The following is a 19,745-nucleotide window of genomic DNA, read 5'->3' as shown; positions in this document are numbered from 1 at the left end:
GTTCCAGGACAGCCAGGACTACACAGAGAAACCCTGTCTCAGAAAACAAACAAACAAACAAACAAACAAACAAAAAAACAACTAGATCCACGGGACACTTCGGGAAATGTTGCCACTTGGAAGGGTTTGTTAGCAGAGGGAGAGAGGTAGGATGTAGAGGAGGAAGCTGTTGTTAGGAACAGGCACCAGTAGCATGTGTAGCTTCTGGAAATAGGAATGGACTATTATTTTATAGACTATGTGAGCACCTCCAGATTCAGTGGCTGTAAGAACCCTGACAGAGTCCAGCCTTTTTGATGACTAGAAGCATGGAGTCTGGAATAGCTTGACAGATGAAACAGAAATGAATATATAATATATAAATATCACTTTAGCATGTGTTTCATTTTAATGGTGATGAATAGCTTTTCAAATTTTAAGGTCTGGAATGTTGTTGGAAGTTATTCTGGCTACTAGATATTTAGGAATGAGCTTCTGGGATGCCATTCCCTGTACTAGACAGAGGTTAGAAAGGTTACATACTGCCACTGGGAAGCCATCAATCAGCCAGGGACTTTGGGTGACCAGAAAAGAGTTTCTAGTGAAGGTGACACGAGAATGGAATGGTGAAGGATAAATCCTTTTGGAGGGTGCTGGGTGGAACTAAGACAGTCTTGGAGGGGGAAGAGCAAGCGCCCAGAACAGGCTGAGAAGTACTGAGAGTAAAAACGTAAGAATGGAGGGAAAAAGGGAAGAGAGATGAGATGTAAAGTCTAGGTGGGGGAAAGTCTATGTTCACAGGAGGCAAGAAGGAACAATGGAGCAGGTTCACTAAGGATGGGGCTAAGAATTCGGTGAGTTCAACAAGAAACTGCTTCCAGTTTTGTTCCTTAACCCTTTGCATTCCCATAGTGAAAAGGTGGGAGAGGGAATTGTGTGTGGATGTATGCGTGCACTAGGGGAGTTTAATGGAGAGCTAGGTGCAACACATTTACTTTACACAGACAGAAGCTTTAACTAAAATCAAGTGTTAGAGGTGAGAAGTATGCAGGTGCTTGAAGTCACACTAGCCTGCCCAGGCAATGCCTCCCCACCCTCACCCAAACACAGGCACACATGTGAGCACAGGTGTCAGTGGTGGTACAGATGGCATTAAATTCCCTTGTGCTGAATTTAGGAGGTTGTGAGCCACTGATGTGCATTTTGGGAACTGAACTTGGGTCCTCTGTGAGAGTAGCAAGTGCTCCTCACTGCTGAGCTGTCTCTCTAGCACTACTTTCATCCTGTTCTTAGTGAAATCTCTGGTGACATAGTGAAGAAATAATTCAGAAAAGTCATTTAAGTTACAACAGATTTTTTATTGATCAGCTAGAGTATGACTCATAGAAACCAACTGAAACCTCTTAAGTGAATATGTCTGTTTGGGAATTCAAATGGAGGGTATGGAATAACTGATGCTTCTGTGGGCCAAGCTCTTTGGTATGGACATATTTCCTGTCCTACAAAGTTTCCCATAACTGATCCAGAGAAAAGGAAAGCAAACTGTGTGATTATAATGAAGCCAAAAATGCCATACAAATTCTATAGGCTAGAAAAATGAAGTACAATGGCAGATGCAAATTAACACTGTTGAACTAATATACCTCCTTAGATTACTTTTATGCCATATGCCAGAGGACCCTCAATGGAAAATCCTAGGTAGAAGGACACTCTCTCTATGTTCCTTCCACTTCGGAGTGGAGCTGAATACACAGAAGTCACTGGTATTTTTATTTTTGCCTCTGTTCCATATTCTAGTGAGATTAGTTTGCCTTCAGCCTGGCCATCCAGCAGGCGTAGGAGGCCTTTGACCTCTCCTTTTTCCCACACTACTCCACTCTGCCAGAAGGAATTTGAATCTTGTACTTCACTGAGGTAGCGCTCAATTTCAGCCTTGTGAACAAGACTGTTAAGACCCTTTCTCTTCCCCAGGTAGAAGAGCGTGCTTGGCTGCCTGGACCTGCACATGTGCTTGTACTGTCTCCTGAATGATCGATTCAAGGATGAGACATACTTTTCTATTAGTGTGGAATCTTGATCGAGCTCTTTGTTTTCTGGCCAAAATAGGAGGCAGGCCAGGAAATAAGGATCTGGATATGAATGAGTTAGTCCCACAATCTGCAGGACCTCCCTGAGCTTTGTTTTCAGTGTGGTAAATGGCAGGATGTACTTGGAACTGGGTTTCAGACAACTGAGAATAATATTAGCCAAAATGAAATTTTGTGTGTCCTTTGTGAGTGCCTTTGACACTTGGTTATTTAGGGTGCGCTGTAATAAGGAGGTGTAGTATTTCACTATATTTTCCATATTGTTAGCTTCTTTGTGGTTTGGGTTAAGATATTCAAGGAGTCCTGAAAATGTATCTGCTCGCCAAGCTTTTATCTGATTCCTACAGTTCTCCTCTTGGAGTAACAGATCTTTGCCCTGTAACAAGTTGGTATCCACATGGCAGAAAAGTTCTGCATATTTCTTGAAACAACGGCTGACTTTCTTAATTACTAAGAGTTCTGTCAATTCTTTTGGAGTGTTCCTTGGTTTCAGGAGACCCATATAATCCCCAAAAAAATCAAAGCATCTTTTCAAATCTGACTGTAAATTCTGTAGGAGGGATGTAAAGTTGCTGATAACAACACAATATTCATCTTTCGAGTCTGTAGGGATGGTCTTCTTTCCAGATAAAAACTGTGCCATAGATTCTTTTGACATTTCATTTTCTTTATGGAAAAGGGGTGTTAGCTGAAGAAGCTGGATAGTGTCAAGACCTACTTCTATTTCCCCAAAGAAGCCGGCTGTATTGTATGTGTCATATCTTCTTTGGGACTTCTGTGGTGACCAGACCTCGGTTTCATAGTCTTTACTATCAGTCTGTTCCTGAGACTCTTTGAAGGCTTTTGAAGCCTTTTCAGCAATGTCTAGGAAATGGGATAGATCATCCACACTAATGTTTCTACAGTTCTTGTTTTTACCCAACCACTGTTTGATCTCACTTTTGTAAACTTGACCAAGTGTATCTGAAATATAGGAATTCTTAGGTGCTTTCCTTTTGGCCTGATTTGCCCAGATCAGAGCTGTGCTAAAGTTCTTCTCTTTAATATAGAAGTGTCTTGCTAAAGCTTGACAAATGAATGCATTTTGTGGGAATCGATCACTTCCTGCAGTCAAGACTTTTTCTGTTTGTTCATTCTGCAGTTTTTCAATCAGTGGGGAAAACAGTGTGTCTGTTTCAGCTCCATGCTCCTTGCGTTGTCTTGTAAGCAAGAGAGTTTGCACATCATGCTTAAATTTGTCCCTACCTAGTCCAGAATCATAGAATACATTCTCTTCTAGCATGTTCAGTGCAATCTGACACTTATCCATTCCGTAGCTCATTTCCAGTTCTTTTAAACAGTGAACAGCAATTAGGGGGTGAATGATACGTATACCAGTGTACCTCCCATAATCTGAAACTTCGGTTCTTATTAGCAGTGTGGAATATGTTCCCATGTTGTCTTCTACAGTTTCTGGTTTCCCACGTTTAATGGTGTAAGTGATTCCCAGAAATATTTCACACTGGGATACTGAAATGGTAGAGTCTGTAACGTAAGAGTTGAGTAATGCCAGGTAAGAAATGAGCTGGGCTTTCTTGCTCTTAGCATCCAGGTCCTTCAGTGTATTCTTCACGACATTCTTTATGTAAGTTGTATCAAAATTGTCTTTCAAGATCATGAAGGAATAAAAGTTTTCACAGTTCTTATACTCCTTTTCAATTTCCTGAAGTTTGGCCTCAAAGGCTCTTTTTTCTTTGGGAGAAAGTTGGTATTTTAGTGAAATGCTATCAGCTAATTTTGCACTTTCATCTGGATTCTGCGATCTCATGCAGTTCAGGATTATTACTAGTGTTTTTTCATATCTCAGACCTTTTTCTGCTATAAAAGCATTGATAGCATTTTGCAGAACATAGGTGTTCTCTTGTTCTTCGAAATCATCTACAAGGAGAAGAACAGGAATGTAGTCTTGGTGGCAGGTAGCCTTGTAGCTGAACAGCTTGCTTACTTGCTCTCCAATCTCCACAAAGTCAGTTGCTTTGTTTTTCAAGACAGCACACCGGAATGTCTGCTTTAAGTCCCAGAGAACATGCATAGCCAACGTAGTACCTCCACAGCCTGGGTGATGGTACAGGTTGATGACTTTGGCAAATACTGGTTTAGGAGATTCTGCGCACTGTTGTATTAAAGTTGTTAGCTCTTCAAATCTATCCCTTTTTACAAAAGCTGAAGAATAGCTTTCAGAAGAAAAATAAAAGTTCCACCAGGATACTCTGCCTCCTCGATAAAAGTGTTCTTCTCTTGATTTCTTAAATTCTAGGAATGCAGATTTATCTTTCTCTATGTCTGTATCTCTACACTCATTTTCACAGAGGATTTCCAGTGCACTCATGATATCTTCATCCATTTTTTCCAGAATAACTGAGGAGCAGCCACAGGAGGGCAAAAATCTCCTCGAAGACTGAATCACTGATTTCAATTTGAGGATGGTACTGTTGACCAGTTCTAGGTTTAAAGTCGAAATGCTATGTTTTGCTAAATCATCTTCGATTTCCAGTCTTATTTGTAGTAGATCACTCCACTGTTGGTAGATAGCTGAGTTCACACAGATGCACAACATATTGTCCATTCCATTGAAAACTTGATAGAAAGCACAGAAAGTCTCAAGGAGGGGATCTTTTTGGTTTTCTACTGGAGAAAGTAAGAGAAACACCACCAGGACCTTTCCTCTTTCTATTATATTTTCATCTGTGAGGAATGAAATGAGTCTTCTAACCCCAGAAGCTCTATCTCTCTGCCATAAGTGTGGCTCCAGAGGTTGACAAGTCAAGTCTACTCCGCCATTGCAGAAGATCCAGCTGGGCTGCTCATAAAGTTTCAGTGTAGAAATTTTCTCTGCTATGGTACTTTTTTCCTCATAGTGACTGGGTAGGTGGAGGTTTGCAACTCTGCTTTCTCTGTAGGCTTTTAACACTCCCTTGATGTGAGAGTAAGGATCAAAATCTAGCACAGCAAACACTTTAATTTCCTTTATGAAATCTAAGTGCTCTATTTGAGTTGGTGCACAGTTGGTTGCAACAAGAATGTACCAATCATAGTAAGATTTATCAAGTGAGCCTTGGTTTCTGGTCAAAAGTTTAGACAGTTTTAGTCCTTCACTCTCTTTTTTAGTTACCATTCTAAGTTCTTCTTCTTCAGCTGCTTTTCTAGATGCTGTCCAAGATTTTAAGTCCTCTAGAAATTTTTTGAACTTTCTCTCCCGTTGGTTGGGATTGCCCAGGATATTCTTAGAGCTAGCTCCTTCTCTCACAAACAATGAAGTATCTTTGCTTTGTTTCCATGATTTGCCTGTGCTACTTTGCATCATAATGTTGAAATACTTTTCTTGACATATAGAATGTTTAGGAATAACATCTACCTCAATAACAAATCTATTAGATTGGGTATTATTTTGCAAAAGCACTTCCACAAACCTTGGTTCCCGGATACATGCCCTGGCTTTACTGATTTCACTGTCTTCAAAATACTTTGTGATCATTATGTTGAAGTGGTTAACAAAGACGTCTTTATTGGTGACTTGCACCCCAACAATTTCTCCATGTGGTTTGTCTTTTACTCCAAAATGGATAGTGCCGTTGGTGCGTGAATTCATACAAGCTGCTGCAAATCGGAAAGTCTCATTGCTAAATTTCATCTTTATGTCCTCTTCTGTGGCTTTCTCTGTGTTTGTGAAGGCTTTGAATTCATGTACTGGGTCAATGAGATTGAGCGGCCCTGTCTCAGCCACTCGTAGAATAGAGTGTTCTATATATTGTTTGACGTCATGGAAAGAATCAAAAGGGTAAGGCATACAAGACATCTGTTCTGGTTTAGGCTTATTACCTTCCATGTCTTTCGTCACCACATCATCTAACATATTTTCTTTCATAAGACTTGTCTCTTGTTCTTCCTTCTGCCCTGTCTCCCTGAGACCATAATCATTGTTGGATGAAACTGAGTTTTCTTCCTCATTATTAGCATTTTTTTGCTGTTCTTTTCTTGACAATTTTTTAGCATTTAATTGTCTGAGATCTTGATTGTTACTTTCAGGAGAAGTATTCAGTTTGTTATACATACGTTTTATCAGGAGTGCTGGACCCCGTGGTAAGCCCATTTCTCTGAGATCCTCTTCAGTTAGTTCCTGCAGGACCATCCCTGTTACCTCTTCATCGTGCAGGATTTGAGCGTATTTTTCATCAATGTTAAGGTCTTCACTTATCCATTTTCTTACATGTTCTTTGGTCCAGTCTTTGATGGATTTAGGTTGAGTTATTTGTCCATTCATGTCCAAGATTTAAGTTTATTCCCTGAAAAAAGTAATATGATAATATTTTAGCATTATAGTTTATCATGGAAATCATATAGGCAATTTGGATTATAATCTCATCCAAACTATACACAGATACATGATATTTTTCAAGAATAATTTAAAACTGTTCTGGAATCATTCTATAGTATACAGTCCTAAGTATTGCCCATTTCACAGGCAATTGTAATTGTAATTCTGAAATAAGCAGTAGCTGCTTGCCAGGTGATAAACTCCTTGTCTTTAATAATGTTCCCTTTTAGACTTTGTCTTTGTGGAAGTTGGGATTTTGTTACTTAAAGCTAGAGTCTTCAGTAATAGAATTACTTTTCCATACAATAATATTTTAGTTAAACTTTAACTATATAAAGTATACCCACAAAAATTAAAATTCTTAAACTCAAACTGATCAGCAAATGCAATAATGACCTGAACAAGCAAAAGCAACTCTAAGCATAGAAATAATGATAATACCTGATCTCAAATTATACTGCAGAGCCATAGTGAAAAACCAACATGGATTTAGCACAAAAACAGACTCATAGACTAAAGGATCCAGAAATAAATCCTATAGATACAGTAATCTAAATTTCTACCCAACTGTCAAAATCACACATTGAAAATATATAACCTTGCCAACAATTGTCTCTGGCAAAGCTTGGATATTCGTATAAGAAAGAAAAAAACTAGGTGAATATTTCTAACTCAGTATAAAATCCAATTTAAAATGGACTAAAAATCTTAATGCAAGATCTGAAACTGACTTAGGAAAACATAGCTAAAATATTTCAAGATATAGTCAAGTAACAGGTTTGGTCAAAATGAAGATACCTGAAGATACATAAAGAGATAAGAATGTCTTTCAATTGTGCCATCAAACTGTTGAAATATTGGACCCCAAAGAAATAGGAATTTTCCTCCAGAAATCTCATGTTGAGAAGAGGAAAACACCTGAGAGAAAGAGAGAGAGAGAGAGAGAGAGAGAGAGAGAGAGAGAGAGAACATCCCTCTCAGAAAGAGATTTGCACAGTTGTAAAAGTTTGTCAGACCATTTTACAGGATGAGACTCAAGCCCAGACAATGATGGGTCAGTGGTAGATGGGACCAAATCCTGACTAGGACTGCTTAAAGGTATAGATCCTTGGTTCTTTCTTTTAAGTTTAATTTCACTTTAGGACATAGAACAGGATTATGAGGCTATACTGAATAAACATCATTCTTCTGATTTCTACATTTTTTTCTTTTCTAGTTGTCTTATTAAGAACAGGCAACAGGACCTGACTTTGGGCACAGACTATGATCCCCAAGTTTGATAACAGGTCTAAACAAAAGATTTCTGAAAAGTACTTCAGTATCACAGAAAATAATCCTAAGACTTGACAGATGGAATGCTACGAAATTTAAAATCTTCACAGTAAAGGAAAAAATTACCAGAGAAAGAGACAGCCTTTAGCGACCTAAAAAACTCTGAAAGCACCAAAAGAAATAACCCACTAAATGAGCCAATGAACTGAATTAGGCAGTTTTCAAAAGAAAAAATACAAATGGCCAAAAATATTGGAAAAAATGGTCAACATCTTTAGGTGCCAGGGAAATGCAAATTGAAACTGCTTTCATATTCCATCTCAGCCCATTTAGAATGGCAATCATTGAGGAAACAAAGGACCACAGATGCTGGCCAAGCTGTAGGGAAAGAGGAGCCCTTCTTTCCTGCTGGGGGGAATGGAAACTCGTATAGCCACTAGGGAAATCAGTCTGTCAAAAAAATGAAAAACAGAGTTGCCATTATGAGTTCAATGGCCCCTAGGTACATAATCAGAGGACTCTAAGTCTCACCACAGATGTGACAGACGTACACATCTTTGTTTATTGTTTCCCTATAACAATAGCCAAGAAAATGGATCCATCCTACATGTATATCAATAGAGGAACAGATAAAAAGGGTGGTACTCATACACAAATGAATTTCATTTAGTGGTAAAGAATAAAAGATTATTATACTTACAGAAAAATGGATCAAATTGTTAATGAAGTAACATAGGCTCAGAAAGACAAATGCCACACACTTTCTCTCATATGGGAAACTTAGATTTTAATTTTTGTAAGGGATGTGTGTGTGTGTGTGTGTGTGTGTGTGTGTCTGTGTGTGTGTGGTGTATCTGTGTGAAACTAAAAAAGAACATGAGAAGAAAGTGAAAGTCTTAAGAGAGAATGGAAGGGGACAAAATAAGAAGGTATAGAATACCTGTGACTTAACAGTAAAGAGAGTGCTACCAGGGGGTCCAAGAAAACCACCAGAGGTGGGACAAGGAGGATCAGGGAGGCTCCTGGGAAAAGAAAATCAACAACAACCAAGTATAGGAAAAGGCTGTGATGAAACTTATTACTTTGTATGCTGATTTAACAAAACTATTTTTAAAGAGATTTAAGGAATGTCTGTTTAAAATTAATATATTAACCACTAGTTATAAAGTCTAACAAAATATAAATTCAACTAAACTACGATTGGCATTTCTTGCAAAAAAAATTCCCCTGGAAGCTCTACTTAAAGCCAGAACAAGAAAGTAATAAGAACTGGGTCTTGAGAGTGCAGGACTGTGATGGGCCAAAGAAGGAAAAGAGACAGGTAATATATTTATCAGAATGATTGGCACAGGCTGCAGCCATTGAGGAGCTTCCACTGTATTGAATTTCTTTCTGGTTGTCTTAGTGTCTTAAATTCTCTTAATTACTTTTGGCTTCAGTCTAAGGTCACAACCAGTCCTAAGCCAATCGGGAGGGGCATTAGGCTGGAATATGTGGAGAGTGCTCTGTGAGTAGGAGAAATATGTCTTATGTGAAGTTAAAGGTGGGAGGGAGGAGCAAGAAGATGCCTTGGAGGTTGACTGAAGGAGCTGAGTGATAGTCTGCCTAGACTTCTTTAGTCCTGCTTGGTAGTCTCAAGAATATGGTATGTGTGCTCCAGCAGTACAAAACAGCACTGGTTTGTTTTGGAGTTGTCCTGGTCAAAGAAATACAGACCAATAGCTATTCTAGCTTGGGGACTGAGAGAAGATCCCTGATATTCCTTACTTCTCTACAAACATCTCATGTCCCCATGTTCTGGTTTGAATCTAGTGTTTCCAGTGCTTGGGAGGGCAGTAAAACCTTTACAGGGTATGGGTAGGGCTTATCTGGCAGAAGTAAGTCACTAGGAACAGGCCTTTGAAGTTTATTTATAGCTCCTAGTGCCTGCTTTCATCTCTGCCTTCTGGTCTACCATGGTCTGAACAGCTCTACTCTACTGTAGGCTCCTACTACCGCAAGGTCCCACCTAAAAACACAAACCCAATGAAAGCTATGAAACTGTCAGGAAAAATATCTATTCTTCTTTCAAAAGTGTCCCAGCAACTGCATAAAAACTTGGGCTCTCACTTGTAATCCCAGCACTTAGGGAACAGAGACAGGAATCCCTGGAGCTTGTTGGCCAGACAGTCTAGTTTAAATGAAAGGGTTAAAATTTTTCAAAAACTCCTAGCAGGCTGAGTGGAACCAAGGGTGCAAGTCAGCTTGTTCATGAGCTCTATGTTTCAGGGATTTGACTGACCACAAGATAGATGGTTGAATATGAATAGGTCCTTGAGAATAGCCTATACAGAATGTTCTCCATGACTGTTCCTTGAACCCTGTCACAAACTGAGACTTTCTACTGGTACTTTCCAATAACCGCCCCCCTTCACTCCCCTGGGTTGTGGCTTTTTCCTTGTGGTTTCCTTTCTTTAAATATCCTCTAACTCCAAAGCTAGGGGTCAGACCCCACTGCCCCTGTGTGGGTTACAGGTCTTGACCTCAGCATGCTTATCAAAATATACCTCTTGCTGTGCATCAAGATCGGTGTCTTGTCAGTTATTGGGTGGCTGCAAATTCCTGAGACTTGGGTGAGGTCTTCCCTTTGTGGGGGTCTTACATAACTAATGAGACTCAGGTTCAGTGAAAGACCATTTCAAAAGCTAAGATGTAGAGTTATTGAAGAAAACGCTTATATTGACTTCTAACTTCTACACACAGGAGCATACATAGTGACAAGCATGCATACACAAATTGTACAAACAATAACTTGCTAAATAATTGATTTTTGTTCTTTTATTTTTTTTAAATTTTGTGACCAGTCTACATGTAGCTGTGGCTGGACTGAAACCTGAGTACGTTCTGCCTCAGCCTCCTGGTTGCTGAAATTTTAGGTGTTCCACCATGCTCAGCTGAATTTTTATACACTTTAAGATATTTCTGTAGGCAGCTCAAGAAGATTTTCATGTTTACAGATACTATTTTTTATCATAATTATTGGCAGTGTGATAGAATTAATCCATCTAATCTTTTGTCTTTTCACCTTGCTATTTTTTCTTGTTTAATTATCTCAACCTCAACTCACTTACACTCCTATAGTCACACGCTTGACCTTGTCATTATGATTATAACCTTGTAGACCAAAGTCAGCCCTCCCCACACAAGTTCCTGCATCCAAATTCTACTTTCTATTACCTAAGCATATGAACTTACTGATGCACAAAACTGTTTTATGTGCCAATACTTATTATCATGGGAGGTCATTAGAGAAAAGCCGAATCTGTTGTATTTCAGATAACTTAGGTGGAGTCACCAGACTGCTCAAAAACTTCCAGTGCCTTCTCATTTAACTTGAATTTAAGTTGAGTGTCCAATGTTCTATAGGCTCTGTCCACATGCTACGCTTATGATATCCCTGCCTCCACGGTCTGTTATGCATTGGTTTGCCTGGCTGCTCTCTACATACACCAGCCTACTGCAGAATAGGTCCTACTAGCTATTTTCTCTGCTCAGACTGTTCTTTTCCTCATACCTACATTGTTTCTGTCATTACCCTTCAGTCCTTTACTCAAATTCATCAGGGCCTCTGTGGATGCCTTTGTCAACACTTAACATTAAATAAGACTCTCTCTCCTCTTTCCTCTAGCACTCTCACCCATTCTTCCTTGTCTTGAGTTTTCTTTTTAAGATCTATACACAATGTTTTACTTAATTGTCCTTTTCATCCTGTCTCAGAAACTAAGATACAACATGTAGAAAATAGACTGTTTTTATTTCTCATTTACAGGTGAATCCTTAGGGCCCAATATTTGTTGAATAAAGAAATTATAATTTCCAAGTAGCAAAATGATTATGTTTTATTTCTGGAAGTTCATGGTTTAGCAATGTCTATGTAACAAAGAACTTGGAAACCTCTTCACTTTATTACCCAGAGACAAGACCTAACTGTAGTTTCTAAGTTAACTGTGTACCATAACTAAGAGAACAGTAAATATATACATTTTTTAAAAGAGAAGTTGGTAAACGTATACTCTTCAGGAGCCTGAAGCCCTGTCATGAACCCTAGTTTCCTTATCAGCTGTGGTTCGCCTAATTATGGTTCTCCAAAGAGCATGTTTCTCAGACATGCAGCTCAATGCAGAAGCTACTTTACATATTTATTTAGTTCAAGGTGGCAGTGGTTTGGGTAAAGAAGTATTCTTAACACCTCTACATAATCCCTTAGCTCTTTTCATGACTTCAACTTTAAATCCTGGATGAATTTTAGGAATGTTTTTTAAACCCCTGGGCCTTTGATACTGAGCAGAAAGCCTTGTTACCAAAGCCACAAAGTTGTTACCAGGAATAATATCTGATGGTCAAAGTAGGTACTTCCCAGCCAGGCTGTTCCATAATTGGGGGCAATATGAGGGAAACCATTGCTGTTTTTGTTCACCTGTTTCAGAGGAAATGCACAGGAAACCTCTGTGTTAACATGGGAGAGGGATTCTGGCTGCTGCTTGGGAATCTTCCCCTGTATACTTAGGCAGACTGAGCAATTCTGGGGTTCTGTTTTCTTATTAGTACTCAATTCTGCAATCTGTTCCCAAAAACTTTTACTTTGATGTCTTTGGGGATCAACAATGTAAGAGAATTATGTTGTCATGGCCACTGACTTTGTCAAGGCAACTAGGACTGAGCAACAACCCAGACATCTATGACTTAAGGCCTGGCAGGAGCCCAGCAGGACACACCCATCTTCAGCCTGGCTGGAGCCCAGCAGGACACACCCTGTCCTCTCACCTGGGAAACAGGAAACTGCACAACACTTTGCTGCAATTTCCTGAAGGGTATATTACAGCAAAGCATTTTTTTTTTTTTTTCAGATTGTTACTACATGCTGGCTGTAAAGGAAAGACTTAATGAAAACGGTGACTAACATTTTCAAGTTTCTGTCTTTGATTAGATGTAACTTTTGACATTGTACATAGTATCGAGTTCGTAGTTGGCTATGCTGTTCTACATCATTCAGTATGCTTAGATTCTTGATCATCCCCAGTCCCCAGACCCACCTTCCACCTCCAGAATATTCTACATGTTCCCTCACTAGGCTGTCTACAGTCAGTAATAGTACATGGACAAAAAAAAATGATACTTCTCCTTCTTTCTAGAATATTTAATAAGAACAGGGGTTCAGGCTAACAAGTGTTCCATCTATTATATTAGGGTAGGAACAAGCTGCAGATTCTATCAACTGGTCACAGTAAGACAGTTTAAGAAAAGGCAAGATGACGACCAATCAGCTTATTTTTTCCTGCAATCCTTGCAAGCATCCAGTTCCACAACATATTGTCTCACTTCCTGTTGGGCCACTCAGTCCCAGAAGAGGCTACTTCTACAAAGCAGCTCTGGCTGAGGCCCCTTGGTTCAGGGCCTCAGAGCCCACAGCAGAAACTGACCTCCCTGCCAGAGACTTGCCCCTTCCCACAAGCTCACCCAGGCAGAGTCAGAAGCAGTGGAAGTTGCCAGTGGAAAGCACTCAGTTAAATATTTAACCTGCCACCCTCCCTCTGCTTATCTAGAAGGCTGGGGTCAGACTTTCTCTTTGGATTTAGCCAAAAGTGGAAACAGAAAATCCAAAGAAAGTACCGCACGTCAGGAATTTCCTCTGCAGCCCATCCACTCTTTCAGGAAGTGAGTGCTGCCAAAGACCTTGGCTGCTACATGGATTGTTTTTGCTCTTTCAAAACCAAAGGCTGCCGGTAAACACCAAACAGATAGATTCTATCTGTCTATAGGACAGGATAGGAAACTCCTTGACTCCCTGAATCTGTCCTGTTAAGTGGAACACCTTTGTCTCTGTATGATATGCTAAACTCCTCTAAAAATTCCCCTAGAAACTCTAAAATGTTAAAAATTCCCCAACCTGCTTCCAACATTCTAGCCATCCAGAACAAAATTCAAATCTATTCAATTTAGTGACACTTTTAAAAACCTTGACACCTGACAAATTTTAAGAACATCTAGACATTTACTGTTGGAATGAAGTAAATCAAATTGCTATGGTAGGTTTGAACAACTTTTGAGAATATCAAGTCATTAAATCTTTGCTCCTTAGAACCCCTTAGCTTCCAGTCTTAAAGTGTGAACAAAAGTCTTATCATTAACTATGTTAAACATTCAAAGCAGCTCCAGGATACCAAGCTCCAGAGAACTTGGCCTTTCAAACTCTCCTGTGCTGAGCAACAGGACAAGCATCCCTCCACCTCAGGGCTCCAAGACAGCAGCACCCTTGATCTCCAAGCCCAAGGAGAACTGCTTAAAGGGACAGAAACATCCCAGTTTTAGCTGCAGCCCCACAGAGCTATGCACTCTGATGGTCCCAAGAACTGAAACTAAACACAAGTAAGGTAGTTTTGTGAAGAACACACTAACACAACATAACACAATAAAAGAAAACAACAACAACAAACCCCTCACCACTCCCTCAGCCCCCTTGCTGTCTGAAATAGATTTAAAGGGAAAATTTAAACGGCTAGCTCTGGAGGGTGTTGCTTTTGATGAATTTGCAAACAAAACTTGGGGGTGGGGGGGAATCTTACATTACATAGAAAAGAGGGTAGAAATTGACATTAACACCCAGGACTAGGACGCCAGGTTCCACCTCAGCTTCTTGTTGTTTAACTTCACACTCTTTTTGCATTACTTCTCCATCTTTCTTATCTGTCCATTCAGCACAATGAGGAACCCACTCATTACCCAGACCAGTTCTCATTGTACTTACTGGAGCATTTCTGTCCAGGAAAGCATTTCCATGTTAGTATCAGTTAAATATACTCCTACCTGTGTAATGTGCTGCTGTTGCTAACTAACAATATTTTATGCATAATGATTCATTTTAAAGTATGGATTGATAGAAAAATGCAGCTAGAACTTTTAGAAATAGCTTTCTCATCACAGGCATAATAATGAGAAAAGGTGTCATAATTCAGAAACTTACCAGTTTCCTGAAAAATTTATTATTCCACAAGCTTGGAAGCAGTAACTTTAAGCTGTGTTTTCTTATTTTTCTTCAGATATGATTCTCAGGATCCTGTTTAGAAAAAAAAAAAAAATCTGGGTTGTTAAGCTGCCAAGTTGTCTGCCTTCGATGTTCAGCCTCTGAGGGCTGTGGAGCAGAATAAGAACAAGGAAGTAGTTTCAGTTTTGTTTTTGCTCATAAACTTGAAGATGGAGTTTTTTTTTTTTTTATACAGCTGGTGACTGTAGCCCAGTGGTAGAGTACTTGCTTAGTATGCATGAGGCTCTGTGTCTGGTCCCCAGTGCTGCAGTGGACAATAGATAGATTTATAAATACATTATAGGGAATTATCAGTAAATGTGAACCATGCATAACAACTTTTCACCAGGCATGTATTTTTATGACATATCTTTTTTAAAATTGGATATTACCCCATTCCCCCCTCCTCTGCCCAGGAACCCTCTATCCAATCCTCCCCGCCCCGCTCCTATGAAGATGTGCCCCCACCTACACCCACTTCCATATCCCTACCCTCGAATTCCTCTACACTTGATGTCCAGCCTTCATGGGACCAAGGACTTCCTCTCCCACCTATGCTCAACAAGGCCATCCTCCTCTACATATACAGCTGGAGTCATGGGTCCCTCCCTATGTGCTCCCAGGCTGCTGGTTTAGACCCTGGGGAGCTCTGGTTGGTTAGTATTGTTGCTCTCCTCATGGGGCCACAAACCCTTTCAGCTCCTTCAGTCTTCTCTCTAACTCCTCCATTGAAAACTCCTTAATCAGATCAATGGTTAGCTGTGAGCATCTGCCTCTGAATATGTCAGACTCTGGCAGACCTCTAAGAAGATAGCTATATCAGGCTCTCGTCAGCATGCACTTCCTGACATCCACATCAGTGTCTACCTTTGGTGACTGCACATGGGATGGATACCCAGGTGGAATGGTCTTCAGACGGCCCCTCCTTCAGTTTCTGTCCCACACTTTGTCTCCATATTTGCTTCCTTGAGTATTTTGTCACTCCTTCCAAGAAGGACCACAGCACCCACACTTGGTCTTCCTTCTTCATGAGCTTCATGTCGTCTGTGAGTTGAATCTTGGCTATTTCAAGCTTTTGGGCTAATATCCACGTATCAGTTAGTGAATACCTTGTGTGTTCTTTTGTGATTGGGTTAACTCACTCAGGATGATAGTTTCTAGTTCCATCCATTTACTTAAGAATTTCTCAAATTCATTGTTTTTAATAGCTAAGTAATACTCCACTGTGTAAATGTATCATATTTTTTGTATCCATTCCTCTGTTGAAGAACATCTGGTTTCTTTCCAGCTTCTGGCTATTATACATAAGGCTGCTGTGAACATAGTGGAGCATGTGTCCTTGTTATATGTTGGAGCATCTTCTGGGTATATGCCCAGGAGTGGTATAGCTGGATCCTCAGGTAATGCTATGTCGAGTTTTCTGAGGAACCACCAGACTGATTTCCAGAGTGGTTGTACCAGCTTGCAGTCCCACCAACAATGGAGGAGTGTTCCTCTTTCTCCACATCCTCATCAGCATCTACTATCACCTGAGTTTTTGATCTTAGCCATTCTCACTTCACCAGGCATATTTTTAAATCACATGAGCTAAGACAGTGGAGAGAGTACAAATACAAAGAAAACAGAGATTCCAGGAAAAGTTACAATCCTTTGATTAGGTCTGATTATTTGTTAAGGGTTAAATTATATCTCCTCTAAATTCATATAACAAAGTTCCAAGACTATGTAAGGTTTTTTGTTTGTTTGGACAACAATTGGAATTAAATTATTGATAATCTTTTAGGGCTTGACTATTAAACAAACTGAATCTGAAACAAAGCAGATGCCTTTCACTGTGGGTTATAATCCAGGAGATCGTGTGTGATATGTCTCTCTGTGTTCATTTTCTCCTTTTTTTAAAATTTTTTAGTTAATAATTTAATTACATTTTCCCTTCCCCTTCCAATACCCTCTTATACACGTTCTTGCTGCTCTCTTTCAAATTTATGGCCTCTTTTTAAAAACTAATCGTTATTACATGTATACATAAAGATTCCTAAATATGATCTGTTCAGCCCATGTAGTGCTACCTGTATGTATGTTTGCAGATCTGACTGTTTGGCACTGGACAGTCGTTTGGTGTGCTCCTCCTTGAGAAAGGCCTCTTCTCCCATTCCCACCTTCCTCAGTTGCCTACAGTTCTGTGAGCTTTAGGTATCCATTGGGAATGGAGTGCTCTTTAAGGAGGGAGGTAATGACAGGATAAAAGTGATCTGATAGGAGGAGGGAGGAAGATAGAGAAGAAGGTAGGAATAAATAGAACTGATCCTATAGAGAAAATGGGAAAGGGGGTCTCTTCAGGGAAGGAAGATAGAAGTAAATATAGAAGAACGATGTGAGTAAAATAACAATACAAATATCTGAAAAAGCCACAAGGAATCACACTATTAAAAAGCTTTGGCCAAGTTACATCCCCCTGGCTTCGCCAGTCACCACAGACAGCTCATCTCATGATCTCAGGCTGGCTCCACTTCACCAGCTGCTGTTGTCCTTTGTGATTGTCTCACAGTCCTGGAATCATCAATATCTTGAGATCTCCACAGCAACTGAGGGCTCACTTTCACCAACCACCTCCTGGGCTTTCTACAGGGACTGCAATGCTGTTGCATGGGCATGGCACTAACACTCAGCTTCTCCTCATGACCTCTTCAATCTTGGAGTTCTTAGTGGCTTCTCACAATGCCAAGCCTCAGCTTTTTTCCTTGACCCCATCAAATCTTGTGGTTTATATAATGCCCAAACCAGTACTACACATTACCAGGGTCAGCTCTCACTCTAAGATGCAGCCATGCCTCTCTCACTCTCTATCTCTCTGGACCACCATTTCTGTGCACTAACCCTGAGGAAACACTTCCAAAAAGATTTCAACTTGATGCTCATCTCAGTCACAGCTGATGCCAGCATTAGTTGTCCTAGTAAAGCAGTCTTTGCTTAAGTAGGACTGGTATCCTATTCATCGAGAACTATTCTCTAGCCCCAGATGACCACAAATTACAGACTGTTAATTCAAATATATCACATGAACATCCCTGACAGAGTCTTTACTTCCCTCTGAAACTTCACTGGCCAGGCCTTCATCATCAGTATTGCTCTAAGCACTCTTAACTTCCAGGCTCCCCCAAAACAACCCACTAAGCTTTGAAAATTGATGGATTTTCTAGTCGGAAGCTCTGAATACTTCTACAATCTTCTCTGCAACATCATGGGTAGGTCTGACATAATAATAGCCTGCTCTCTGGTACCAATGTGTCCCCTAGTTTGCTTTCTATTGGTATGATAAGATAGTGACCAAGTACAACTTGGAAAGGAAAGTTTGGCTTATATGTCCTGATCACATTATATTCAGCACTGAGGGAACTGAAAGCAGGAACTGAAGCGGTAAGCTTCTAAAGTTGTCTCTTTCCACTGGACTCTAGTTTGGGTCAAGTTAGAAAAAAAAAAAAAAAAACTACATGGCACACCTCCCTTAAAGATGTGAAAATAACCAAAAAAGATGATGGTTGGAATTTGTTATAAATGTTCCAAAAGGTCAAATTAAACAAATCATTACTAGTTAAATCTAGAAAAATTAGAATATCAAATCTAACTATAGAAATATATCATAACCCATTGAATGGCTTAGAAACCCTGCAAATACAAATGAACCAATAAATGGAAATATTTGTGAAAAATATTACATGTATTTTGTAACATTTGAAATCTCATCCTCACAAAATATCTTCTAATGACAAAAGAAGAAAAGCCAGCATTACTGTGGGGAAGCCAAGCCTAAGTAGATCCTTTTCGCTAGAACTTTCAACTGATCAAAATGAATGTTACCTGTAATTGGACAAATGATGATCATGTACCATCTGTTTGGCCATCCTCTTCTTAGCCACCATGTGAGGTGTCTCCAAGCATACACTCCGAGTGTTAGGAGCTCTGTCATACCTTTTCATCCATGAAGGACTTATACTCTCTGTTTCCATCTCTACCCTTTGATTTTTTTTTTAATCCATTTTGAGGGAGGAGGATGACTGCAGGCCCTACACAGATCCAGAACCGCTCTTTCAGCTACCATCCATCCAGCAAAGACTAACATATCACTTATTTCTGGGAGTAGAAAGGGAGCCCCTTTATATATTTATTGGGAAATTGAGAGCGTGGGAGCATATGTGTGTTTTAAAATCATATTAAATAAACCAGACTCAAAAACTTACATGACATGCCAGACCAAGGCAAGGGTATAACTTTGTAATGGCTGGTTTTGTGTGTCAATATGACACAAGCTAGAGTCATCAGAGAGTAAGGAGCCTCTGTTGAGAAAATGCCTTCATGAGATCCAGCTATAAGGAATTTTCTCAATTAGTGATCAATTGGGGAGAGCCCAGCTCATGGTGGGTGGTGCCATCCCAAGTCTTTTTGATCATGGTGTTTTGTCACAGCAATAAAAACTAAGACAAACTCAATCTGAATCCCATATAGTGATGGATACCTATCATGGGAACCACATGGTCCTAGCCCAACCTACCATCTAATACCTAGGTTTACATCAAGGAGATATAAGCAGTGGACTCCTGAACTGTCCCTGGAGCTTCAGCTTGGCTTGATTTCCCACAGGTGACATAGCCTATTTGACTGCCTGCCCACCTTCCTGAGAGCCAGTGTGGATCTGGATATTAACCCCTTATTTCCAAATCTAGAGCTGCTCTGGCCTTTTATCTCACAGCTGAACTTTGCAGTAGCTTTGCTCTCAGGTCCAAGGTCCAGCAGCCCCAGCAGCAATTATCCCCAGCACTGCATTGCTTCATTAGTTTATTGTAGGAGGCGGTTTTGATGATAAGGTCCCGTTCCCTAATTGGCTCTTAATCTGTCGGTAAAGAAAGCCATAGAACAATTTTTCAGCAGAAGAGACAGACAGGATTTCCAGAGCCCTGGAGGCACAGAGAGAGACACAGGGGCGGGGAAAGAGTTA

General features: G+C 40.0%; 1 protein-coding gene across 1 annotated transcript; it reads right to left on the bottom strand.

The window, feature by feature from the left end:
- Nucleotides 1-1,316: 1,316 nt before the first annotated feature.
- Nucleotides 1,317-14,858, bottom strand: Samd9l (sterile alpha motif domain containing 9 like). Its single transcript, XM_034518762.2, has 2 exons — nt 14,693-14,858; nt 1,317-6,388 (listed from the first exon to the last, which is right to left on the bottom strand). Exon 2 carries the CDS (start codon nt 6,364-6,366, stop codon nt 1,627-1,629), a length of 4,740 nt encoding a protein of 1,579 aa, XP_034374653.1. The 5' UTR covers nt 6,367-6,388; nt 14,693-14,858; the 3' UTR covers nt 1,317-1,626.
- Between the last annotated feature and the right edge of the window lie 4,887 nt (nt 14,859-19,745).

This window comes from Arvicanthis niloticus, chromosome 15 (assembly GCF_011762505.2).
Source record: "Arvicanthis niloticus isolate mArvNil1 chromosome 15, mArvNil1.pat.X, whole genome shotgun sequence".
NCBI classification, from domain to species: domain Eukaryota; kingdom Metazoa; phylum Chordata; class Mammalia; order Rodentia; family Muridae; genus Arvicanthis; species Arvicanthis niloticus.
Note: the sequence above shows the minus strand (reverse complement) of the source record. Positions and strands in the feature narration are given on the sequence as shown.

Excerpts from the sequence above, each read along its gene's own strand:
- Samd9l (XM_034518762.2), bottom strand. The coding sequence starts at position 6,366 with ATGAATGGACAAATAACTCAACCTAAATCCATCAAAGACTGGACCAAA.